Source organism: Rissa tridactyla, chromosome W (genome assembly GCF_028500815.1).
Source record: "Rissa tridactyla isolate bRisTri1 chromosome W, bRisTri1.patW.cur.20221130, whole genome shotgun sequence".
NCBI lineage: Eukaryota > Metazoa > Chordata > Aves > Charadriiformes > Laridae > Rissa > Rissa tridactyla.
The window spans coordinates 1,467,475-1,494,867 of NC_071496.1; the positions used below are offsets into that span (position 1 = coordinate 1,467,475).

At 46.3% G+C, this 27,393-nt stretch overlaps 1 protein-coding gene across 20 annotated transcripts in view; it reads left to right on the forward strand.

The window, feature by feature from the left end:
• The window catches only part of LOC128901944 (transcription factor 4), a 236,692-nt gene that overhangs the window by 115,601 nt on the left and 93,698 nt on the right, over positions 1-27,393 (forward strand). For 14 of the 20 annotated variants that reach the window (XM_054184112.1, XM_054184110.1, XM_054184111.1 and 11 more), the window contains 2 exons: positions 3,503-3,567; positions 26,792-26,851. In XM_054184112.1, coding sequence (XP_054040087.1) covers positions 3,503-3,567; positions 26,792-26,851 — 125 coding nt within the window. The remainder of the gene's footprint in view (positions 1-3,502; positions 3,568-26,791; positions 26,852-27,393) is intronic. The other 6 variants (XM_054184120.1, XM_054184116.1, XM_054184114.1 and 3 more) reach the window with 1 other exon arrangement.

Below are 27,393 nucleotides of genomic sequence, written 5' to 3' on the forward strand. Positions count from 1 at the left end.
ACCTAAAGAGCAAGTGCGTACTTGAAAGTTATTCACCAGCCTTTGTAGGTCAACTTCTTCCATGGAGCTTTGTTTCAATTGTCAGATCATAAAGCCACGGAAGGGTATAGATCGTGTTGCGTGTTCGGAGGGCTGGTAACAAATGGCACATTTTAGCATTTGGTCCTCTAGGTAGAAAAAATTAATCAGATGTCTGACAAGATTTGTTATTCGTCTCTATTTCAGGCTCCTTTTTTTTTTTTTTTCCTTTTTTTTTTTTTTCCCCCCTTTCCTGGCTTCCAACAAATATTACTAACGGGTACTTTTCGGTTTTAAAATATGGACAACAGTACTCCATGCAGTAAAAGACTTGAACGATTAATGCTACCCTTATGCCTCTTTTGAGTAGTTTTAGCCATGGGGCTTGGCACTGCCACCATTGTCTTTGTGCCAAAAAATATCCGCAGCGGCTGCCGCATTCTAGTACTAGAGGGTTGTCTCGAAAATTCCGCAGTGAATGCGTCGGGTGTCTACATCGCTGTAGACGCTCTCTCTTTTTTAAAACATTTTTTTTTTTTTTTTTAAAAAAAAGGAGAGAGAATCTTTAGCTCTTGCAAACCTGGGAAAACGCAGAGTACAGGCTGGGGTGTTCAAGTGACTGAAAATGATGCATAATGTACAGTAAACGTGGAAATTCAGGAGAAGCTTTTGTATTTGTGAGCACAAATAGTTGCTTAAAGAGCCTACTCTTGCATATTATCAGCACTCTTGCAAATTTTATTATCTGAAACAAATGTGCCAGTGAATTTTAAGCAGAAAATCAACATCAAGACTGTAGCTAATTTTAAATGGACAGTTTATACAAAAGATATTTCTCCCCCCCCAAAAAAAATGAAGTGTCGTTACAAAAAGTATGATAATTTCATAATTACAGTTGATAGTGCGAGTCTACGCATGTGTATCTTTTTAACGGTTTCTTGACTTTTTCATAAATTTTTGGTTATTTGTCCTTAATCGAGGAAGCAGATTTCTAGCTGTATGTGGGAACAACAACAACCGTAATAAAGTTAAAGGCTTACACTAGGAGAATGAAATGTTGTTCCCTCATGATCTCCAAAGCTATCTCTTTGGTGGTAAAAGTGGATGCTATAGATGAAATCTTTACAAGGAGCATAATCCTAAAAAAAAAAAAAAAAAAAAAAAGTCAATCTCCTGCTGGCTGCTGTGCCGCTTTGGTACCTCACAGACTTCGACAGAGTCCTGGACGAGTGCCCATTGATGTCATGGAAACACTCAAATTACTGAGAATGATTCATGTCTATGCTGTTCTCTTATCCTCCCCCACACAAATAGAAGTAGATTTTAACCCTGACAACTTGTAATTTGCAGCGGGTTTATTTTTGTATCTGGATAAATATTTTTTAACAACTGAAATTAAGATGAGGCTGCCTGTGTCTGATACGATAGAAAAGAAGATTACCGATACCCAGGCAGCAGCCAGGAGCGCGTGCAAAGCACCTTGTGCGGCTGCTTGTACTCGCTTCCCCTCCACCCGATTTTGCTGGTTGGGATTTTCCTCCCCCCCCGCCCCCGTCCTCACCGCTTGTTATTTGCACCGACTTTCCGGCCCTCTTGGGGAGGTGGGAAGAAGCACCCGGAACTCCGGGCGTGCCGGCAAGACATTTTGTTTTCCGATCTCGGCATTGGACTCGGGGATTCACGATTAAAATTTCATTGTCATTTCCATCTTGAATTATTTCTGCAAAGGCTTCCAGTGCTCCGAACCTGAGGGGTGCTATGGAGTGGGTGATCCATCATTTTTGTATAACCAGATACAAGTGCTTTCAAAAGTTATTGTATGTGCCAATGTCCTATGAATTGCAGATAAATTTTGGAGGTTCCCCTGTATAAGTAACTATTTGATGTGGACAACAACAAATACCAAAACCGAGAAACAAAAGCAAGCTCTAGAGTCTTAAATTATGATGAGGAGAAAGATGATTTTTTTTTTTTAATTCCAAATCGCTTGCAATAGTCAAACTTTACCTCTAAAGGGCAATCAAAATCAGTAGCCGCGCATTAAAGGAAAGGCTTGTGGAGTCAGAATGTGGCCACGCTATTTTGGGAACGATTAAAATTAACTCCGTCATCCTTTGTCTAACGATCTGCCTCACCATGGGTCCCTTTATGAAATTTGGATGGCGTTGGGAACGCCGAGCCCGGCGGAGCTCAGGCAGCAGCGATGCCAGGGACCCCCAACCCTGGCCTTTGTCGGGTCGGTGGATATTGTCCTTACTGTAGTCGAATATTTCCAAGCGCAGTTAAAGGATGTTTTTAACGGCTTCGGTGGGCGTGCTGGCACGGTGGCTTTATTTTTGGTGTAGGGCTGCCACCGCATCCCTCACAGGGGGGGTACGCGCGGACCTGGCTTGTAGGTGCAGAGGTGTCCCCGGCACTGCTGGGAGCCGCACGCGGAGATAAACCGAGCATCTGCTCCCCGGTAACTGGTACTGTGTGCCGTGGGTTTTATGCCCCAGCCTATAATAAAAACTTTAATTTTATGAGTGATTTTTACTGTGTTCTTGGATGTTTTGTTAGATAATACCTCCCCCCCCACTCCCGTGATTATCCTCACCATAAGGGTGGTCTTTTAGTGTCAATATGTTTTGTATCAGCCCTCTTGACTGCTCTTTGTCTCCAGAGCACGTGGTGCGGTGCTGCTCAGCCATGACTTAATGCTTTGCAGAAACCACCTCTTCCCTTCTTGATTTTGCTCGAGTCTGGCCATTCAAACCTGAAAGAACCTTTCTTCTCCTTTGTAAATATGGCATAACCGTAACCGGTACTGCAAGTCAGGCTGTTGGAGCCGAGTGTTAAAGGCTTCCTGGGGAAAAAAAAGAAGGAAAAAAAAAAAAAAAAAAAGGGTACTTAGGGCTGGCAGAGTCTCGGCAGCCGTTGGGCGCCCGTTCAAGTCCCAGCGCCGCTGGGGCAGCCCCAGCCTTGGTAGCGAATGGCCAGTTCCCAGCGGGGGTCTCCTTCCCAGGTGTAAATTCCATCATCACCTTGATCCGCGGGGGAACTGGCTCCTGGGAAAGAGAGCGGGGAAAGGCGTCCCCAGCAGCGCCGGGGCGAAGCTGGCTGGCGAGGGGTGAGGGTCAGGTAGGGTGGGGGACAGGGACAAGGCAGGGTGCTGGGGCGGATGCTCAGCCCCCGAGCCCAAGGGCAGGCACGGAGGAGATCTGCTCACGGGTGGAAGCCCCTTAAATCCCAGGTCCAGGAAGCGTGTGGAGCGGCGCAGCCGAGATTAGGAAGTTTATTTCACGTCGCCATCCTCAGTGTGAAAAAGTGTTAATCCCTTTCTGTTGCCTACATGCATCGCGCAGTCAGCAGTGCCTATTTTACATATGTAAACAGCATTAGGAAATGTGGCGAACATCATATAAAGCGCTTGGAAAAGCTATATATATCTATCTGTTTATATCTGTTATACATCTCTTTTTTTTTATTTTTTTTTTGTTAACAGGTAAAACAGAAAGGGGTTCATACTCATCGTATGGAAGAGATTCGAATTTACAGGGTTGCCACCAGGTAAGTGAAATTCTGCTCAGCAGAGGGGTTGTGCTAAATACTCTGATAAATGAGGTTTGCTGCTTAAAGTTGTACATCTTAGGCGCAGGCTCCATCGTAAACGGCGATGGCTGCAGATGTGCCTTTCTCAGAAAGGGGCTTTATTTGCAAATGCAGGTTTTCAAGCTCCTGCCCGAGCTTTTCTGGCCGGGATACAGTTCCTGGAGACTCGGAGCACTTGGGTTGACCTAATAGCGCCCGAGTCGGAGCCGCTGGGAACTATTGATTCTTGTCCCTTGCAACAATGCCGCAGTGTTCGGCGTGGCGAGTCCTTCCCCACGGCGCAACTTCAGAAATTACACGAGTGGAAACACACTGCAGAGCTCGTGTCAGCCCCTAGCTTTGGATGGCTACCGCCATAAATTATAGTTTTCATAGAATCTGTATGATGTTGTGTGAAAACAAGGTTGTATTGAGGGATAAAAATGTCTGTGAAAATATGATTTGTTGTCCCTTTTTGTTTCTGAATTGTTTTTGGCTGGAAGTCAAGGCCAGCAGGCTAACAGCAAAGCCGTCTCAAGGGAAGCACGCGTGAGCTAGAAAAATAAGAGTAGTTTAATTAAATAATAAAATGCCAATGTAATACAAAGGTATAGCATGTGTGTGCATGTGCCTCTCTGCACTTTGCATTTGCATACTTTTAAGTCTCCAGAGAAAGTCTGAGTCTAAAAATACTATCAATAGCCAAAAGTCTGTGCTTTGTTTCAAGACAATTGATTTTTTTAAAAGACGCTTTCTTTTTAATTTCAGTAGCAATATTAATCGTGCGTTTAAATTCGTTTTGTTCTTGAAGAGTGCTAGGCTTCCTTTCCTTTTTCTAAGTGCAGTAGCTTCGCACTTTGGAAAACTATTGAAAGAATTTAATAGCCTTCTTAATATTCAAAGCTTTATACTGTTCAAATCTGCCAGGAAAAAAAAAAAAAAAGAAAAAACACATCAAAAAACTAGCCAAAATGCCTATTATTTCCCTATAGGAAAGGGAAATACTTGATCCCTTCTTTCCTTTCGTATGGCCGTGTTCTTTAATAATGTGGGGAAGCAGGCTATTGTTAGGGTGTTGGTTTGTGTTTTTAAACATTTAGTGTAGAAAAATGAAGCAACTTGGGCAATTAAAGAGCAGTTTCTGTTTGCGGGGCACACGTGTGTGCCGTGGGTAGTGCCTGGAGGCCGGGGCTCTGCTCTTGGCCGGCCGTCGCGACGTGCCCCTTCCCTCCGGGATGTGTCTGGCCCCTGCACCGGGGTGTCTCCCATGGACAGACAGACAGATGGCCTTCCATGGACGGACAGGCTCCCACGGACGGGGCTGCCTGCGGGTCTGGTTGGGCACTGGAGGCATCATTGGGGTGGCTGGTGGTGACATCTTCCCCACTCAGGTGGCCATGAGGCCCCGTGGCTGGCCACTTTGCCCCTCTGTCTGTTTTCCTGAGAGGCCCTTGCCAGTTGCCATCGGCATTGTTTGAGTTTTGGGGACGTTTCCCGCGTGATGTTTTGTGTGCTGGGCTTGGACTGGGAGAGGTGACAAGGGACTGTCACCGTGCCCTGCCTGAAGCACAGCTACGTGTTCCATTCTTTGTGGAACAAACTGGAAGGATGCAGAGCTGCTCGCTGGGGAGGGTTTACAGGCCAAGCCTTGAAAGAGAACCTAGGGATGCGCTGAACCTTCGCGTACTTGACTCTGTAGTGAGTCAATAAGTGACTTACTGGTTTCACTTGCAGTAACCAGCACAGACAAGGGCAGAAAATCACACGTGTAACCCTACCCTCACCCAGTCCAAAACAACCGGGCTAACTCCTCGTTAATTTTAGGAGCCATTTCTAGCTGTGCTTTAATATCCTCGTGTGCTTTTGCTTTCTGTTGTCAGGAGGCAGCAGGACGTGTTTCTGTCCCCAGTGCTTGCACAGCCTTGGGGATATTGTCCCCAGCATGTAGTAGCGCCCATCCAAGGGTGACACCCGTCTCCTCTGCAGCTCCAGCCTCCCAGAGACCCCGCTCTGCGGCTCTCTTGGGTTTCACATTTCATCTGAAAACGTACCTTTTCTTGGCTGCTTTTTGCTTTTAGTTTTTCTTTCAGTCTTACTGTGCTGGAATGATCTCGTGATACTACAAGGAAGTTAGAAATTGTTTCCAAATTCAAAATAGCATCACACCTAAAGAAGTGATATGGTCTATATATGCCTCGTGCATGGAGTCTTCATGTGCCCTCTTTGTGTGCACCCATGTCTGTCAATATCTGCAGGGCACAGATGTCTATTGTCTTTAATCTGGGAGTAAAAAGTTAATCTTAGAAAGTAAGGGCAGAGGTGCAGCTGTAGGCTTCAGAGGACAGTTTGCCATAAACACATCATTTTTTCTCAAGCGTCCCCTGGTTTATGTCCCAGCCAAAGTGAGGTGGCATTTTGCAGAAGCTCTCGGTGGTAGTGGAGAGCGTTCCAGATACCCCAGTGTCAAAAGACAGGGAAATAACTGGCTTTGATAGTACTGCAGCATCGCCGCACTTGTGGCCCTGGGAGCTGGAGGGGCAGATCAGCCAGTCCCGTGGGGACGGCAGGCAGGAGCACCGTGCCATCGCCTGGCCTGGCCTCTCTCGGCCAAGTGACAGATCAGCAAACAGCTGAACCCCCCCACGGGGAACTGCCGGGTAATTGCCATAACGAGGACGGTTGCCCGCAGAAACAGGCAGCACGGTTTCCGCCTCCTCTTTTCATGCAGCACCAACCACCTGCAGTAGAAGTCCACGCGCCGCTCCCGCCCGCCAGAACTTCTCTTCTGGTCCAGAACGCAGGAGGGGACGAACCTGAAAGGGCCAACGAGCTCCAGCCTTTCGGCGAGCTCCTCCATAGCGTGTGAAAAAGAAAATAAGCCCCGAGGAGCCGTGCAAAACGGGGACATGCTGAGCATCGCTGCGCCGGGGAATACAGTCTGTTGATACCAGGAAAAACCCAATGTTTATTCCAGTAAACAAGCCAATGGCTGTGGTTGTAGTATGAGAGTTAATGCATTTTTTCCCCTGAACAATAGCATTAAATAATTATTTTTTTATACTTTGGTGGACCAGTTCTGGAGTTTTCTCAGAATTCAGTTGGTACAGACATGGTCGGCTCCTTGATTGTATCTAGGTGGCAGTGCCCTGCGGTTGTGTAGGGCCAATGAAGAATTGACGGAGAAAACCCTGCCTTCCCACTCTCCTTTTTATGTGAAAAGGGAATATTAGGAAGATACTACAATAAAAGTGCAAATAATAAAAATTCCATTCCATGGAATAGGGTCTGTCTTTCTACAGCGTGCATCCACTTTCTTGAAGTAGAATGGAAAAATGGAGGAAGCAGATGACCGATGCCTGGACAGGAAGGAGAAAAAAATATTTCTAAAATAAGAATCTCTCAAATTCCTGAAAGGTACAGAAGGAATAATGCTTAATGCCGAGGCTGGACCATCTGTTGTCTGTTCTCCAGGCTGCAGAACTATCAGGATCCACCAAATTATTAACAAGTATGAACCTTCAGGCTTAAAAGAAAATTAAAAGCTACAAGCCTATTGCAAGATTTCTCGGCTGTGCTTTCGCACGTATTGAGAAAGATTAGCTTATCTAGACAGAAGATATTGAAGAAAACTTGGTGAATTCCAAAGGAAATATTGGTGGGGATATTGCGGCTCGTTGAGAATCCCCCGAAGCCCTGGGTTATCCGAGGGACTGGAGTAGCGGCAGTAGCTGTGTGAGCTCCTTTTTCCTAAACCCAGGAGGAGCGTGCAGATTTTGTTGATTTCTGAAAGGTAAATTGCTACCTCCAGATGTGATGCATTGCTCTCCGTAGATGAGTTCCTGGAACAATTAAGGAAAACTAAATACCTAACGATATTGAACTTGCTACCTATTAATCTTCTGGTAGGAAAAAACCCAACAACCTCTCTTCACGCAAATAGCAGCAGTGATCGGAGGTTTCATCCCCGCTCTGCGTTCACACCAATGAGAGAAGAGGTCAGATACACAGCAACCCATTTACTTCAAGATGATTTTTATTTCCGAGCCTAGGGCCCAATTGGGCTCTCGCTGAAAACTGTAGCAAATACAACACTGATTACAGTGGGAATGGAAGAAAGCTTGTCTTGGGAACTATTTAATTCCATTAGAGAGAAGTCATCTAAGAAACATGTACCAAAGTTGTTGTCAAGACACTTTTGAAGCACTGGCTTCATTGAAGTTAATGACAAAAATCTCATTTCATTCAGTGAAGTCAGGATTTTGCATGTTGTCTTAATTCTGTGCTACTTACCAGTTCCCCAAAGATCAATTTTTTTTTATATTGTGCTGGTTTTGGGGGGATTAGCAAGGCAGTAGTATTAAAAAAAGCGTTACCTACTTGATTTCTCTAACTTTATTCCGGATTCCTGTATTAGTCTCTATTATTGGTTGGGCACTCAGATCTTAAGTAAGGGTCTGATGATGAAGAGCAATGCATCCGTTTCTTTATTCAAAGAGCTTCGTGTAAATCACTATATATATTATAGTGTGTATAAAACACTGATATTCCTCTGCCCAAGAGGATCTGGCTACACGACATACCATTATTAGACTAACGGTATCGTGTGCTGCTTACGGTAGTGTGGCTCCATGAACTGGATAACAGCCGATGAGACCGACTTTGAGTAATCCAGAGTCTATTGCGCTTTGCTGAGCAATAGTTAATTCAAAAAAGCGATGAATAAAGAGAACTGTAAAATGAGCTTGATGGCCACAAAACATACACCCTAGATTTCCAAGGCAACGCACGAGATTGTATGTGGGAATAAATTAGGCAGTCCTTTGAAAATTTGGATTATGCCTTTTTGGCAAATGCATAGTAACCGATACTTAGCTTTTAAGGTGTTTTGACTTAAAGCAAAATCCCCAAATCCTAAGATGACTTGTTTTTACTACTAAGGCTTTTAGAAAGTGAGCCTAAATGTTGGTTTTGGATGTACTGATTTACTTGATGTTCAAGAAATACTCTCGGAGGCCAGTTGGAACCATCCCGCTGTTAAAAGCTGACTCCGGAATGAAGTGTTAAGGTAAAAGCTGGTGGAGTTGTACAAGCTCAGCCAGCTTTTTTTTTTTTTTTGCCTTTTTTAAAAATAAAACGCAACTGCTACCAAAATATAATAAACTTTATCCAAATTGAGATCATACCTGCTAGCCTTCAGCTTGATTCAGGGTACCATGGTACAGAGAAAGGCCAGCCACCAGAATGACATGGGCACGACGTTGAACTTTGGGTTTATTGCGGCTTCGGTTGAGGCTGCCTTAAAATGGCTCCTTCGGGCGTTTACAGGAGCGTAGGCATCCCAGGGCAGTTCTGCCCAAACCTGTGGCAGCTCTGGGGCCTTCCAGGGTTTCCTGAGGGACCGTATCGCTAGCAATTTATTCCAGGATTCCAGATGAGAAAGGAGCAGGCTTTTGAGATCCTAAGAAGTCAGAGGGATGCAACTGGCAGGACAGGGTTTCTGCAGAGAGCATCTCTGCACCACAACGCGATGTCTGTCATGTAACTTGCCTCTGTCTTCCTTTCAGTATTCTTCTCCGATTCCTCTCTTCCTCCTTGCTTTCCTCTGCTCCCTTCTCTCACTCCAAGCCCTCCACCCTGTCCCTCTGGAAGGAGGGCTGTGGCTTTTCAAGAGGCTCGTGATGGAGGGCAGGGCAGGCTGCCATGTCGAGTGGCAACGCCAGTTCTGGCTGGGGTTTCTAGAAACTCAATTAAAAGTTCATGCGGAGCCAGCCGGAGTTCAGCCTTCTCGTAGCTGCTGATGTTCTCCTGTATCCTCTCCCGTCAGATCTGACTCCAAATATTTGTTGGACACTGCAGTCTCTTTACAGCCTCGGCCCGCTCTTTCCTGATGTCCCTCCTCTGGCGTGGTGGTGGATCCTCTCTCCTTTACCTTCGCTCTTTTCTTACTCCCCTGTCCTCTGTGATGGCTGAGAGGAGCCTTTGGCACACGGCGGGGCTTGTGGCCCCCTCTCTGTTCAGCTGGGACAGCCAAGGTGCTTTCCCTGAAGGTTTTCTTATTAGACGCCTGGGGCATTTTGTCCTCTCTGTGTCACAGCTTGCTCCGAGGGGAGACGTCATTGGATTTTTCTCCTTGAGCAGGTGACCACGTGTCCGACACGCTCCCTGCTTCCCTCCTGTCCCATCCCTTTCTGTCCCCCACCTCCGGTGGCACTCTGAACGTTTCCCAAGGAAAGCCTTGGACTTTAATTTTTGAACGTTTGTGACTCGGTCAGCGTAGCAGAGGGGGGATGTGACATACCTTTGACAGAGATTTTGTGTAGAAGTAACAGAAATATTGCTGGAAAACTTTAAAATGAGTGTAATGGAAATTGAAGTCTTGGGCGGCTTCTGCACCGAGTGCGTAGGGATTAACTGAGCCCAGCTGCCCCTGCCCGCTCTCTGTGTGTCCAGCGAGGCTGTAAATCCTCGCATAACGCTGCTCTTCTCATGCTGAGAAGGGAACGGACAGAAATAGCTAGTGCCCATTTTCTTTTTTCTTCCAGAAGTGCTGGGACTTCCTTTTTCTGCTGTGAATTATTGAATTGTTGCAACATCTCTAGTTATGTGGAGTCCAGCAAAGACAGAAGGGGAAAAAAAAGCAGGAGGGATTATCTTTTTATCTGATATGTACTTTTAAAAGGTCCTTCTTCAGGGCTTCATTCAGCATGAGATTGAGCCTAATGCACATTCTGAAATCAGGCTTCTGATTTAAGCCGCTAAAGAATAACTATTACAAAAATAACTCCAGTAGCGTCGAGCAGGGGCTTCCCGCATCTCGGAGACCTCACCCGTGAACACACGAGCGCTGCCCCGTGCATTTAAACACTCTTGGCTTTCTTGAATTCGATCAACAACACGTTCTCCAGTATCTTGCGGAGCACTTTGGGGGTTTCCTTTCCTTTTTTTCCCTTTTTTATGGCCTGCCCACCTTTTCCTAGTAAACAATAAAAAGGTCGGTGCCGTGGCTGCAGACGGGGAAGGTGTGAACCGAGGTGGGGTGTCTGCGCAGAGCTGCCGCGCTCTGAGCTGCTTCTAATTGGTACTTTGTTCATGAACGTCAGGGCAAAGAATCTTTCCGTTTTATTGGTATTGTATACAATAAGTTATTAAATTTCATCTCTGTAATACACCTGCAGTAAAATAACAAAACATTACTGCACTTAAGGAACATGTGTGTGCGCTGCAATGTTCCACCCCTCCCTTCCAAACAGCTGCTTACGGATTTCAAGATCCATTGTATATATTCCCTAGAGCCCACCTCTAATAATCGAGACACATCTGCCATTGCGGTATTATAGGCATATGTAGTTTTATTGAAAACTATACCTGTATATAAAAAAATTAAATAACTCCTACCTCAATTAAATTGGCAAGCTACCTTTTGTGAAGATCATATTGCAGACCTCTGGAGACACGGCGAGTTCATTTTATTCTTCTGTTACAAATTACTTAGTATTTTTTTTGCTTAGTCAAATAACTAGGTTTCCTCACGTTTTGATGGCAAGATTCCTTTACCTATAATAATTTCTCCTTCGTTCTCCCTCCCTATAAAAAACACACAAGCTGTACTAAAGCGATAAAAGATACCTAATGTACCACGGAATGTAGGTTCCTGCGAAGCCTATTGCTAATCCATTTTTTGTGATTAGATGTGCAGTGTCAATGCCCTTAACAAAAGCTCCGGCGCTTTGTTTATTTGCTTGTAAGTATTTGAACACTCGTGACTTCTCGCCCGGGCAATACGTACTTACCAGTCACAGCCGCGCGTTCCGAAGGAAACACGCTACAGAGTAGAATTACACTGTCTTGTACCTATAGCCTTTGGCTAAAGTAAATGCAAAAGAAAGAGCTCCTTGTCCGTAGAGTGCAGAATTCCACCTGAGCGGGTACAGCTGTGCCAACCTCTCGTGTAGGCATAACCTGGTGTGTGGGGTAAGGAGATGGAGCGGGTGAACTCTGAATCTGGCTTTCCCTGACCATCAGTACACGTTTCTACCCCAGGGACAAACCATCAATGTTGAACGGATAAAATTCCGGCTGCCGTGAGGTCGGTGGGAGAAGTCCCCTTGAGTTCAGCAGGGCCGGGGAGCAGAATTTCCCCTGGTACCTTCTGTGCTCATTTATAGTTGGAGAATATTCACCTCTGTCGTCGTTTCTGCTCGAGCCTCTCGCGGCGGGAGGTGGAATCATTGCTCCTGCTCCAGAAATTAGTTCTAGTGCCCATAAACTATCCTCCTGTGATCGTGGGCACATCGTGGACTAATGTTTTTGGTGTTACAGCACTAAAATAATGACATAAGAGATAAAATTTCCATGTTAATCAAACGTATTAAAGGAACAGACTTAAGTTCAGATGTCTGAATGGCTCATTTAGCAGAATTCCTCATGCATCCAGAAAGACACGGTTTCATTGTCCATATCATAATTGAAGAAATGCTAAAACCCAACACTGCAATTTAGTGGTAAAAGGAGTGCTTTTCTCTTAGCCCTTTGGATCAAATGTTAAGCTGAGGGCTATTTTGTTGGAAGTGAGCATTCCAAGGGCACCTTTCTGGAGCTTATAACCTGGCAACAGAATAACACTGCAATTTGTAATGTGCAATAACAGGTTTATGTTGTGGTTGAGTGCTAATAGGAGCTTCGTTTGCCTTCGCAGTCGCTGCACTCTGACTTTCGGTGCTATCGTGAATGCGATGAAAAGGGGAATGACGCTTGCCCGCAGTTGTACCGCGGCAGGTTGTGGGCTTGCTGCACTCCACGTTACTGGTTCAGGTCCGGTCAGTGTTTGATGGAACACCTCCAGCAAAAAGGCGGGCGATGCTTTGACTAATTCTGGCAATTTTCAGGACTCAGAATTGAGTATTGAGTGCTGCGGCGTACAAGGGTGATAGCTGGAGATGCTCTCCTTGGCATATAAGGTATGGTTTGGCAGGTTTTGCTAATATAAATGCATAAACCCTAAAAAGCAAAAAACCGGCCCAGTGGAATAATAGCTGAAATAATTTTCATTGCGTACTTGGTGCTAACCGTGGCATTTATCAGCCATTCATTGCTTCCTTCAAAGATGACGTGGTCACGTCTTGGTGGCGATGTTCCTACCTGTTCCTTTCCCTGGCTCCATTAATAAGCCATGTTCTTTCTCAATCACTCACGTAACGAGCCTTTGAGGCCCGTTAGATAATCCAGCTCAGCTCAGCAGCAAGGTAGTGACAGGTCCAGCAAGTTCTGAAGAAAAATAGCACTTTTTGGACTATCAGAAAGTCTTATAAGTGTGATGATCGTGAGGATGAGGATATAGTCTCTCTAAAGGCACGAGAGCTTTAGAGCTTTACTCACAGAACCGTTGAGGTTGACACCTCTGGAGGTCACCTTGTCCAACTCCTCCTCAAGCAGGAGCAGCTAAAGCCACCTGCCCAGGACCGTGTCCAGATGGGTTTTGAGCATCTCCAGGGATGGAGACTCTACAGCCTCTCCAGGCAGTCTCTTCCAGTGTTCAACCATCCCCACAGTAAAAAAAAGTTTTCTTGTGTTTAAGTGGAATTACCGTATTGCAGGCTGTTTAGGCCACCGATAACCAGAGGGTTCAGGAGATCTCCGGCTTTGACCGGCAATTTTGTGCAAACATGGAGGGAGGCGGAGGAGCCCATGTGCCTGCAGCGTGTGCGCACACGTACACAACACGCATACCCAGCATATATTCCTATGGCTAGGTATTACAAAGGATTGTGACAGACGTAAGAGATAAGAAATGGATTTCTGGGGGAAGCTTCAGCGTGCAAGTATTGACCTCATTCCTAACACCTCTCAGATAAAATAGTCTTGTTGTTTTCTGTGAGCAGTTGTCTTTTGAGAGTCGTCTTCTGTTCCTCCCTCTCTTTCTCCCACCGTTTCAGCGGTAGAGATGCCCTTTCACGGGAGGCATCTGCCTTCCAGAGCTTCTCGCCCGTTCTGACTCCGTGGGTTTGCTGTCGGTGGGTTTGGCTGTGGGTGGTGGGATGCTTCGCGCTGTGTTCCTGAGCAGAGCTTGTCTCGGTCCTGTCCAGGCCGTGATGGGGGCCTGAGCGTCGTCTGGTGTGCACAGAAATAAAGAGGTTATTTTAGATATTCTTCTCTTCAGGGTGACCGTTGTGTTTCTGAACGTGGTGATCTCCCACAGTTGCCACAAACCTGCATGGCCACTTCTGTAGCGCTTGCCGTACGCTGTCGCATTGCTCATTTCCAACAGACCATTTCCAATAGCCTTTTTACTGCCCAGAAGTTTCTCCGTTCTCCCACCACCCCCTTCTGACATGTGGTTACCTGCTGCTTTGCAGGGGAATGAATAGCATCTTTAATCACACTTAATTACCATGCGACTGCAGACAGGAACTTCACATACAGAACAGCTCAAGATGGAGAAACAAGATCCTTTACAAGCACAGATAGATACAGAACGCTAATTATTAAAATAATCACTATTTTCAAAACACACGCCACACATAAAATTCAGTCAGGATCTAGACTTTCTAAGACAGCTCTTAATTAGTTTCTACAAGTCATAAAATTTCTCTCATTTTGCAAACTTCTGAACACTATTTCTGGCTGCAATATAAGCAATCTGTAAGTTGGCCACATCTCTCTGAGTTTCAAAATCTAGTGCATCTCTTTTGTTTGCCAATAATTATATTATATTATATTATTACTCAGATACAGAAATAATTTGTTCAGTCCACTGAGAAATCGGTGTTTTAACAAAAAAGTGCGGTACATTTAGAGAGCAAATCGTTCCTGCCGCCTGTGGAATTTCTTCACCTGTTTTGCTGCACACTCCCTGGGAAGGTCCAGATAAACACAAGCCCACGAGCTGTATATTTTTAAGAGCTTTCACATTCCAGTAAACTCTCGCCACCTGATTTTCACAGAAAGCTCTTTAACTTCCTTCTTGTTAATAGCTGGAGAAAAACCAGAAATATGTTTACATCCCACTTGAAAGCCCGTGTTTGAGTTTCGCAGCGTTCCTCCTCAGCGCCTGGTGCCAGCCTCAGCCACCGGTCCAGCCAGGCATCGCCGCTGACCTCCATGACGTTTTTTCTTTGGAAGAAGACACTCTAGCCGTGCCTCTATTGTGTGATTTATTCCTTTGCTTCTTGGCTTAAAAAAGGAGCAATTACTTCTGACAAGTAGAGATTTCAGGGAATGTATGAGGATATGAATCCTACCAGCTATTTATGTATGGAATAATTAAAAACAATGACTAAGTTCTGCTATCAGCCTGCCTAAAAAAAGAAAACCCTCTGATACCTCAAACACACAAGCAACATCAAATGGCTGTAGAGCTGGCATGGAGTATTCCCAACTTCTTTTCTAATTCCTTGCCTCCGCCCATCTGAAGGCGCTTTTCCAGCTTGTTTTAATTCAGCATTAAAAGACTTCTGTAGGACAATAAAGCGCAGTGCGTTCTGGGGGCATCGGGATTTGGGTCCCCAGGTTCCCCCTGGGTTGCCCGTGGCTATTAGGTGCCTCCCCAGTTGTCTGAAGGGCTCCCTGGGTGTTGTGTAGCTGTTCCCAGAGGCAGAGGAAGGACCGGAGCCCTGGTGCCCGGCGGGAGGTGGAGGTGGCTGGTGGAGCCCCGCGGGGCTGGCAGGGGCACGCACGGCTCTTCTTGTGCGCTGAGGGGCTGCCGGGGCTGGCCTGGCGGAGTCAGGCCCCCGTAATCCCCCCCTCGAGGCACAGAAACCCACAGGGGCAGTGCTGCAGTGCCCCGGTTAGGGTTCCCCAGCTGTAGACCGGGGGCCGTCAACCAACGACTTAGCGGTGCCTTGCGGTGGGTCTCTCTCGCTTCCCCTTTCCTGTTTTGCATGATTTTCATTGTTCCCCTTTTATAGCTTTTTTTTTCCCCAAAACCGACTGGTGTTTTGCTGCAGTCTGCGGCCGGTGTAGAGGGCGAGGGCTCTGGGTCAGGGCTGGACGTGTCCCTCGCAGATAGAAGAGCTGGGCTCGAGCCCTCTCCTGCCTCTAAAATGGGTATTTCATAGAATTGAATCATGGAATTTTCTAGGTTGGAAGGGACCTTTCACATCACGGAGTTCATTTGGCTGCAGCCTGTGCTTCCTCCGCGCAGCCATCCTGCGCTCTCGCGCGTTCTCAGCCTTATTCAGCTCTGGAGCGGCATTTTTAAAGCATTCCCCCCCCCCCCCCCCCCCGGCTTTGAAGAGTGCCGAACACATTGTTGGTGTTTAACGAATAATAAATAATAATAACACAGGAGCCAGGTATTTCTTTATGCCTTTGCAGCAGATGAGGTGCATGTCTGCCAGGCATCCAAGTCTTGCTGCAGTATGTTTAGCAACAATGGAGAAGTTAATATTTTTATTTCGTTTTGAAGTTAATGACAGAATATAGCCATCTGTCTGCATGTTTATAGGTCTGTCTTTTTTTTTTTTTTAAAAAAAAACAACTATTTTCTTTCTTTGAAAATGGATCCTGGTTGACTGTCAGGAGAAAACATTTTTCTTTAAGTAGAGAAGATATAGACTATAGTACAGTTAGAATTATGGATATTTCCCACATCCTTGTCTTTCAAAAGTGTCTGGGGGAAAATGCATATAAAGCCTAATAAAAAACAACTGTATCACTGAAATATAACTCGCTTGGGTATTTCTCTGTCTCTTTTTTTTACATACCCTGTAATATACAGTGGTGCCTTTACATTGGATAACAAGGTGTTGTGACAAATCCAATTTTTGGAGAGAGTTATATTTTTATTATTTTACGTAATGCAAAAAAATGGCAATGAACGAGCTTATTATAGTCGTCCACAGAGAAAATTAGCCAGAAGCTGCCCATTGCTTTGTGGCGCTTACTCTCATGTCTTCCCCACGCCAAGGAGGCAGTGATGGGCTGCTGCACCTTACCAGCATCGTCTTTAATGGATCTGCTGTGAAAAAGAAGATACAAAATAAGTTGTTTGAACAGTTCAAAAATCCTACTTGCCTTCTTGGTCCTGAAAAGTAGGATTTTAAGAACCTCAGACAAAGGTTTCGTGAGGCCATCTGGCGTCATCAAGAAGAGTTGCCCATGTCTTGCCCTCTGCCTACGTCTTGTTGGGAACGGAGCTCCTCTGCCACCTTCTAATGCCCTGTCAGGGACTCTTGTCCCAAACACTACTCAGGAGTTGCATCCTGCTTCACTGCTCCCCTTTCTTTAAACCTTGGGCCTGGAAGAGTGATAATTTTCCATGAATCCTCGCTATTTTCTTTTTAATACGTATTTCCAGGTTAAATCAATCATTTTTAGAAATTTTCTTCCATGATGACCAGTCTTGGACAGGCTTTGCAAAATGATTGATTCCTAGCCCAGCTTTGGAAGACTTGTGAGAAACTCCATTTGCAGTTAGTGCAAGTCACCACTCGGCTCTCCTGGCACCATCGGCAGAGTTCTGGAGCAGCCACATCCTCCTCCAGCCCCAGGCATGAGATACTGGAGTCACATATGGAAATTTCTACCGCTTGTCATATTTTACGGGCACATGGCACATCCCGATATCGTAACGAAAGATCTGATGTGATCGTGCATGTGTAGAGCAGCACAGACAGTTTGGAATTGCGAATGTACAATAGGAAGACACCTTTTGCTGCATATTTTTCAGTAGCCCAGGAAGGATGGATGAGGCTCCTTCCCGTGTGCTCTTGGCTGCTGCGTCTGGATACAGGAGCCCAATGATGCTGTGCCAGTATCACTTAGTTTTCCAGTTACTAGAATCTTATTCTGCTTTTGCAAATTTTGCCTTGTAACTTCTGGCTCTTTGCTTTTTTTTCTGCTTCATTCCTTTATCGATGCAATTGCTCTAAGGTATGCTGTGTGTATTGCCATAGGACGTTAAGTAAAATCAAGAACAAAGCAGCGTCTCTGAAACCTTGCTCTCCCCTGTGCTTCTCTTCACCCCGGTATTTCTTTTCTGGAGAGTAATTCAGTGTAGTGGCTTTGATTTATTATTTTTTTAATTATTTCTTTCAGATAAACTAACCACACAATTTGTGACAACTTTTGTCCCTAGTGTTAGTCTGAAGGGGTGGTACCATCCCTGCGGAGCTCAGCTCCCCGTCTTTTCTGCAGCTTTTGCCTATGAAAGCGTTGCTGTGTCTTGTGTTGGTGCCGTGAGTGTAAGCTGGAGTAAAGGACTATGGAAAGGAAACGTGAGAGAATCCCTGGCGGTACTTAAAAGCCGGGCAGACGTGGTGCTGAGGGACATGGGTTAGTGGTGGGTTTTGTCAGTGTTGGGCTGATGCTTGGACTCGATGATCTGAAAGGTCCCTTCCAAAACAGACAATTCTATGATTCTGTGCGTGAGAATACCTGGCTCGCTATACTGGCGCTACACCTACCTGTAGTCGGCAATCCCCGGTGTACTCCCGGTGAGCGCAGGAGGGTGCTGCGGTACTCCAGGGTGTGCGGGCACGGGTGGGCGCTGGGTGCCGAGGAGGTGATCCTACAGAGAGACACCCACCCGAGACACGGAGGTGCTGAGCGTGGCTGTGCCTGGCACGGCTGAAGCAACCACTACGATCTTAACGCGCCCGGCAACCAAACTGGTGTGGCTGGGGATGCCCCGCGGCCAGCCGGCTCCCGGCGCACGCTGCAGCCGCAGGGATGTGACCGCAGCATCTTCTGCTTTGGCTTTTCATTGAACAGTCTTCATTTTTACTGAAAAGCGTTGATTTTTTCCTCCTGCAGTGCCAACCTCGCGGGGAGGCAGTTTGCAGCACGGCAGCCGGAGCGGGCTGGGGTAGCACGCTCCGCTCCGAGTCACTGAAATACCAGCTTGTTATATTTTTACCCGTGTCAGCGTAAAAAAGTGCGCTTTTTTTCCCCTTCCAATTTCTCACAGCAGCTGAATTTGACAATTTTGTCATTGTTGTAGGGTGGCTCTAATTTTTTGTCCTGTCTTAAGTGCAAGATGACCCAAGCTTTGCAGACTTTATACTTGAAATGAATGTGCCTGTGCACTTTCTTCAGCCTCAGCGATATGCTGTGTTAGAGAATACCAGTTTCCATTGCAGAGCGTGGACTTTAGCTGTGTGGAAAAAGATTGCAAGTAGCAGAGGGAAATATAAAATAGAAGAAAAAAGAATGTTCCTATTTTAAATACCATGAATGTCATTAGTTTGGTTTGGGGCGTTATTTGCATAACATGCTTCTGTAAAAAATAAATGTGACTTTATAACACTGAAAACATACGGCTCCTGCAACATGAAACACGATTTTGATACCCAAACTGCTCAAGTTTAAATTTTTACTAGTCCTTTCCCAAGCAAATGATGGCAACGTACACCAGTGTCGTGTCTGTGCATCGTTCCTATCTATTCTTTTACTTAGGTCCCAGGAAGGTCATTGCCCGTCTTCTGGAAGGAACCGGATTTTTTCGGTTGTCTCATCGGAGTGGGAATTTGTCCGTCCTTTCTCCGGGGTTTGTGTTGCTCTGGGGAGGAGCTGGCGGGGGCGCGGGGGGTGCCAGTTCTTGCCTACCGTTAGCTTCCAGTCCCACTTCTTCCCTCCGCTTCCTTTGCAAGCAGTGACCGAGGTTTCACTTCTCTGCTCCTTACCCCAGAGCCGGCGCACGCTCTTTCACGTTAATGAGCGAGCTTTCACTAATTAAGTACCCTTTCCAAACCTGGGTGCCGCAGAGCCACCCTGCCCATCGGCCTTGAATGACGCTGGATCGTTTGAGGACATGCTTTTATTTTAGTCTGATGATAATGATTTCCCCCCCCCCCAAAATCTTCCTTCCCCATCAAAAAGGGGGAGGCCGTTGTTTATCTCGCAGAAGCTAAAAAAAAAAAACATCCTCTGAGGCACTTAAAGTATTTAGCATGGGTTTTGTTATTATTATTATTTTTTTTGGACAGGAAGTTTCTTTGGTCTCTCAGAAGTTTTTACGGTAACTTTTCTTTGGTTAAAAATATTAGGAACATAATTTGAGAAAAATGCCGTTTCCCATGCGTTTGAACTTCTGTAAGCCTTTCCTGTGTTCTCCTATTCAAAGGGAAAACAATAATTATATCATTAAAAATGGGAATTCAGCCACCAAACACCTTTTTAAGACGGAGGCACGTCAGGATATTTTACCCCGTCTGAGCCAACTTGAGCCAGGATTTTTGTTGTAAGCTGTTTGTAGTCGAATGCTTACACAGGGAAGAGTGATGCTAATTGACTTGTTAGGTTAACGGGTCTTTTTTTAGGGTTTGTAATAATTTGCCAGAGAGGAACATTTTGAAGCGAGTAGTGGCAGGACATCCTCACTGAATCATGTTGAAGTGCTTACTTGAACTTAAAAAAAAGCAGAGCCCGGCGAAGCAGCTCCTGCCAGCAAGGCTTTGGTATTTTTCTCAGGGAAAAATAGTGCAAAAATGTCGTTGTCTGTGCAGTGTTCCTTTCTGCACGTCATTAATCCTCCCTGTCTCCTATCCATCTTCTCCCCCCCCACCCCCCAGAAGTGACCGCGATGGTGATACCTACCAGATGGTATAGCATTGGAGATGTTTGAAAAAGTGGGCACTTATAGATGTTCTGAACTTCAGTGTTGCGTAGAAATACAGATATTTGTGTACTGGGAGGTGCTGTGAAAAACAGGGACACCAGGACATGTGTTTTGTAATTTAGTGAGCAGTTCCAGTATATATATATATATATATATATACACACACCGACAAATACGGGGTTTATCTGATTATTATTCGACCTTATGTAAGTTTTGATGGTGCCCGTTTTTTTACCATACATTAATATTCTGATATTGTGCACTTTTTCATACCTGAAGCATCTGAGCGTATGTATTTAGCTTGCATTTTTGAGTGGAATAGGGAGGGAGGGAGGGAGAGAGGGATTTTGTGATAAATGGGAAAGATGTTGTAGATCAGCTGAACTCTCTGATGATGTGGCGAGCCTGTTTTCAGCAGCGCTGTAAAAATCCCGCAGACAATGAGTGCCTCGCTATATGCAGCAATCCCCGAAAATCCAGCTGCTGTCCATGGGCCAAATTCTTCCCTCGTTAACACCCAGGAGGCCCCCGCTGACTTCAGAGGATTTATCCTGGGCTAAACTGAGGGCTGGTTTAATTCCGTACCAAATCTTCTGTCCTGGAAAATGACGCTCCCCATGTGCTTCCGATAATATTCACGTTAAGCCAGACTGGCTCCATGTTTTCGTACAAGCTGAATAACTACAGTTGCTCTAAGCTTGCTTCATTTTCTTGATTGCAAAGTCTTTTAAATATCACCGCACCGCGTTACGGCACGCAAAGACGTGGGAGCGCTGTCAAGCTCCAAGGCTCTGGATTTTCCCGATGTTTGACATGCCTGCAGATCATTCTGGGGTGAATTTTCCCAGTGTTGGGCTTGTATGGGGTTCACCTTCTTGGTTCCCTGTGGTTCCTTTCCAACACGGTGCTGTTAAAATCGGGGGGTGCACAGCAATCTCAGGGGGCTGTCGGTGCTGAAGTTGGGGTGGATCCCGGTATCCTCGGAGCATCCCCAGAGCATCCCTGGAGCAGTGGCTGGAGTGTGGCTGCCTGGCGCGGGGATAGTCCTGGCTGGGAGCCACACAGAGCAGCTTCAGCCACCGCCAGTGTTGGAGCTCGTACCGCAATATCGGGGCATTGCAAAAACCCCTAAAACCCCCAAAGCCAACTCTTTTTGTGGGCGCGGGAGAACTTTCCAACCCTAAAACTGGGCTTTGACAGAAATCCCTCCCGCAGCTCGGCCTCCTCTTCCCCGGCCACCCTCCCCAAACGCCAGCCCTTCTGGGCAGTGAGAAAACCAGCGGCTTTCTTAGTTTTTATGGGGGTTTTGGGGCCCTTGGAGGGTGGGAGCCATGGCACGTCCCCCCCCTTCCCCAGTCACCACGAGGACTTTCCCCTTTTTGTGTTTGTTCCTCACCGGGACATATTTATAGGAGTATTACCTGTATTTAAGCATGTGTTTTTAAACACTATAATCATCTGGCTCGGTTTCAGCCTGTAAATGAAAGCTATATTCTGAAAGATTAATAACAAAGCAGGGAGAACGTCCTTAGCGCTGCCTGCGAGCGAGCACAAAGGAGCCGGATGGTGCTTTGCTGGGGAGCGGCTCTGGGCTGGGGGGTCGGTAGGGAATTAGCGTCCCGAAAAGTCCGGGAGCTGTGTGGGACAGCCAGTTTTATATGTGTGCACGCGTTCGGGTGTGTATGCACCCCTACGTATGCATTACACAGCAAATATAAGTATATACGACAGCACATTTTGCTGATTTTTGCAGCGGTGACAGCACCAGGATTTTCCCGGGAACTGTAGGAAAGGAGGAATTTCCGGCTCCAAGGAGTCAAGTGTAAACTGTTCAGCAGAAAATCATAAATTGAGCAAAGTCTGTATTTTACAAAACTCCTTAGTGGAGGAGAAAGTCCCGTCTTCTCTTGGAAATTTTTGTGTCTTGGACTCGGTGAGGCGCTTTTTTATCCATTTTTCCCATCCACTAGGAAATGAAATATTTTCGTTATAGTAAAGCTCTAGAAAAAAGCAAAACCCCTGCAATTGCTGGTGAAATCGCTCACTGTAAATGTGAAAGATGGGGATCGTTAATGCAAACAAGTAACTAACCTTTAGTGTTAATCAAGCAGTATAATAATCGGAGTCATCATGCCTAAGGGTGACTGAAGGGATGGGAAGGAGCAAGCAAACACCAGGAGTAAAAGGGGGGAAAATTAGGGAAGAAATACAAACGATTTTTGCTCCTGCTCACCTGGAATAGGTGAGGAAAATGAGCAGAGGAACAAATTTGACGTCCTCGGAAGCAGTAAAGGAACTTTGGAAGTTGCTGATATTACAGGCGGCGCTCAAAAAGCACGACAGGGGAAAAATGACTCCAGAAAGGTTTAAACTTGAAGAGCAATGTTAAATTATGCAGAGGAAGAGAGAGTGAAAAAATAAAAAAATAACCCCCCCCCGACCTAGAGAACTAATACTCATGACATTAATGCACAAGGGTTGGTTGAAGATGAAAAATTATTTGATAACACCTGCAAGCATTTTTTAATGGGAAAGGTCAAAGTCAAAAGGAAGCTGCTGAGCGCTGTGCGCAGCTATCTGAAGGGGCTGCCCTAGAAGGCAGAAGAACTGAAACAAAAGGTTATTTGCCATCAGATGGAGAAAATAAAATAAACATATTAAAATTTCCCTCGCTTCATACACGGGAGCGTTCTTGGGGAGGAAAAAAAAAAATCTCTGTGAAAAATGAAATCTCTGGGAGAGAAGTTCCTTTGTTCTCCAAAAGTCGCAATTTTTCTGCAAATACTTGTAAGAATTCTGGGTGGTTCAGTAAAAAAGGAAAACACTACCTTCGCTTGAAAACACACTCGGCAAGACCCAGGGAAATTGTTTCCCCGTGTTTGCCGTCAATGGGTTGCAATTTACACTTGGCATTAGCGAGAAATACTGGACGTAAATGACACACAGAAGATTTTACAGAGAGCTGCCAAATTTCCAAAAGCCAAAGAAAAGAGTATTTGTAGGAATTGGACAGATTATGAACAGATGCCCCGATAGTCACATGATAAGTGGAAATTTAGTTTCATAATTTGATTAAAAGCAGAGGATTGAAATCACAGAAGGAAATAACCAAGAAATGATTCAGATGTGTACGCGGCATGACTTAGTTAACTTGACTTAAGTGAAAATTCATAAACTGAGGATAAAGCGTGTAAGAGCAGCTGAAATTTGGATGATGAGATATAATCCTGTATCCTGCGATTTTACTGAAGGAGAGGAAAACAGGACAGTTGCGGTTAGAAATTTGTTGTTGTTTTTTTGTTTTTGTTTTTTTTTTAAAAGAAAATTACCTCTTATTCTTCTGTTTCAGCAGAAATTAGATGCAATTTCAACAAATTCAAGTTGCTTCGTTTGCAAATTTGCGATGGGATGGATGTTGCAGGGTCAAAGGGGGATGGTGCGAGAGCAGGAGGAGAAGGGCAGGAATTTGGCAGGAGAAGGTCGGTGGCTGCTGCCGGAGCCCTTGCTGCGAGCCAGCGTCTGGGGGCCAGCAGCCCAAACTCCCGGTCGCGGCACACCTTCCTTTCTGCTCTTTTTTTTTCGGGAAAACCCCCATAGTTCAGCCCCGCGATGGGCAGGTCGGGGGCTGTGGGACCACCGCCTCCCTCGCCTAGTTTGCCGGCCCACGGAGACATCGGTGCCGGAGCAGACGGAACAACGTGGCGCTCGCAGGGAGCGAGCCAAGAAGGCCTAAACACAAATAAAGACAGCAAACGAGCTTTGAGCTTTAAAAGTATAAAGCGTTTTAATTTAAGAAATGCAGCAACATGGTGCAAAATAGCAGGACTCTGGGTTTTAGGGAAAGCGTGTGAATCCTCATCATACATGGGAAATCTAGTGCAAAGAAGGACTTGCTTTTCAAATGATAAATGTATCATTTTGCATTGTTTTATATCTGTTTTACATTGCTTATCAGGCAAGCTAGCTGATGAAGTTGTAGAAAATATGTAGACATGCCCATGTTCATACCGGCCTCTGGGTGTGCGAATGCTGAGGGGGTTGCCCAGAGCCCTGCTGCGTCTTTCCATCCGGAGGGTGGATGTCCCATCCAAAGGATGGATAGCCCATCCGGAGGGTGGATGTGCTGTCCAGAGGATGGAGGTACTGTCCGGAGGGCGGATGTCCCATCCGCGGTGTGGATGTCCCCTCTCCGCAGGCGCGCGGACGCCGGCCGTGCCGCTGCCCCGGCTGGGAGAGGGCTGGGAGAAGCCGGGGTGCCGCGCGGCGCTTCTCCTCCCGTCGTGCCCCCGCCATGCTTCGCGGCGGCTTCGGGCGCAGGGAACATATGTCCCACCGTCACTATACATGAGGCAGGTCGGGAGCGGGACTGCAGCTGTGCGCCCAGGAACGCTGCGGCGCGAGCGCGACCCACAAACGCTTGGCAATCGTTCAGAAAAGGAGCTTAATCTGGGCTCATCTAAACCCCTTTTTCTCTTTGCCTGCAACATCCCCGTGATGTCGCGTTGGATACCGGATTGCGGCGTAGCGTGAAGATGTCAAAAAAATAAAATATCCGGGTTGTCAGCATAAAAAAAAGGCCTTTTCTGAGGTATTTTTTCCCCGATCAGTGTTTTCAGAGGCTTTCAGATTACAGGCTTCAAGGCCGTTTTCCTTTAATCTGAATTAACGTTCTATTAGTAAAATGCAGCACTTGGTCATACTCTAATCTCACCTGTTTCAGTAATAAAAAGGAAAAAATATCTTTTTATAAATATATTTCCTACCTATTAGGTCTGAAACAAATATCTAAGTGAAATTCACATGATTTTCATTTGAAAGGCAAAACTCCGGGATTGCAATAGAAACAACATTTGTTTTTTCCGGGAGGGGTAATATCAATTCCATATGGACATTACTTTGTCATCGCACGTGCGTATTTTCTCCCTCCCCAGCTTTAATTCTTTGTCTGCTTATTCAGATTTTGGAGGCAGGGTTCACTAGTCGGTGGCTTCTTTTGCAAATCGCTCGAAAGCAGACAGGATTGTGGGCAGCAACGAGAAAAGCAAAACCATTGCAATCGCTAAGAAATCCGGCCGCGTGGCTCGGTGTGAAAACGGGTTCTGCTACGTTGCTTTTTTTTTTTTTTTCTTCCTTCTGGGATTGTTTTTAGCTCAAACTCTAAACGTTCAACTGGCAAATTCAATATATTATTAGCTTTGTCGTGAAATACAGCGCATGGCTGTGTGAGTACAGTATATGCTGCCGTGCAAGAACGTGCCTGCGGGATTTATAGGGATGACTTCAGAGACGTGCGTTGCGTCCTGCCCTGCCTGCTCCCTGCCTGCTCTCTGCCTGCTCTCCCTGCCTGCTCCCTGCCTGCGCTCTGCCTGCTCTCTCTGCCTGCTCCCTGCCTGCTCTCTGCCTGCTCTCCCTGCCTGCTCCCTGCCTGCGCTCTGCCTGCTCTCTTCCTGCTCTCTGCCTGCTCTCTCTGCCTGCTCCCTGCCTGCGCTCCCTGCCTGCTCTGCCTGCTCCCTGCCTGCTCCCTGCCTGCTCTCTGCCTGCTCTCTGCCTGCTCTCTCTGCCTGCTCTCTGCCTGCTCTCCCTGCCTGCTCTCCCTGCCTGCTCTCTGCCTGCTCTTCCTGCTCCCTGCCTCCTGCCCTGCCTGCTGCCCTCCCCGCTCCCTGCCTGCACCTGCCTGCACCCTGCCTCCTGCCCTGCCTGCTGCCCTGCCTGCTCCCTGCCTGCACCTCAAAGAGCCCGATGCACACCACAGACAGGCGCACCCACGGCTGGAGAGGGGTTTGACAAACGTAACACTTGGCTCTTAAGCTCATCATTTCTTAGTGGTAAATATTAACTCTGATGCCTAATAATTCACTGGGTTCCTAAGATCCGATTTGGAGCGCGTGCGAGCTGTGTAATCGATGGCGTTGTGGTTTGTAAACGTTTTATCTCTCTCTTTGTTGCAGGCCATTAGCGGTGTGACATGTAGGCTGAACAGTAATAAATGCCCATTGTTCCTTTTACAAGCATCTCCGAATAACTACATATATATTTTTATCTTAGTTTTCCTCCCCAGAGCGCTGGGTGAGGTCCCCTTACCGCACAAACCCACCTCTTTTTTACCTCGGGAGAACACCTCTGTCCCGTAGCAGACAAAGCAGGGGGCTTTTCTCCGCTTTGGGTTATCTGTTTGGGGTTTTTTTCCTTGAAGAGAGTGAAGAAAAGAGTCTGTGACAGTTGCGTGAAAATCTTTGAGCTCAGTTTTTCCCCCCAAAATTAATCTTTGTTGGAGGAAAAGCTGTTGGTGAAATAGGACTCGGGTTGGATTTGTTGATGGGAGCCGCATGGCAGTAGCGAGGAGGGCACTTTGCAGACAAGGCTGGGGTCGGCGGGTGCCCCGGCCGTGGGGTGGGAGCCCAGGGGTGACAAGCCTGGGCACCCAGTGGCCCCCCGGGCACAGAGCCTCGGGCACGGGGTGCCCAACGCCTCCCAGAGCCCCGCGGTACCTGGTGGGGCCGGGGGAACGAAGGGGCGTCAGAACGTGCAACTGGTGGCCAGAAGCGCTCGGTGGCGAGCGGAACAAAAGCCTTGGAGACGGGCGCGTGTGTTTCCTTCTGATGTAACAAGACAAGTTTGGGATTTATTTTTTTTTTTTTTTTTCTGTAGAAACCTCTGCATCTTTTTATAGAGAAAAATGTTTGGATGAAAAAACAAAAACAACATAGGGTATGTGTATGTTTTCTGCTCCTAAAGTGAATCTTGTTTAATCTAAAATAGTTTGCAAACGCTGTCTTATATACGTTTGTGGGGTTTGGTTGGTTTTTTTTTTTTGAAGTCAAATGAAATGTAGTAGGCTGGGTATAGGAATTTATACAGCTGATGGCTCTAAGTCTTTCAGACTACCCGACATATGGATAAACCAGGCACAGATTTAGCAGGTCTGTCTTTATGTTAAAACGTATACGTGAGAAAAATATATGACTGAAGAGAATTTCTGTGGTTAGCGCTGTTTCATTCTGAAATGTTCCAAGACCTTCAAAAGAAAAATCCATTTTATTCGCAGCGGGGTATTCGCGATGAATCGATAACCCTTTTTTTCCGCGAGTTTTTTCCATCTATTTCTCTGCCATTATGCAATAGGCTTGCAACCATTTTTGCCGGTGCAGGTGTTGTTTATTAAAAGGAGCATAGTCATTGCAGGTGTATATTAGACATTAGCTGAACGTAAAGATATTAGCAAAAAGCGCTTTCTGACTGGCATTTTTAGC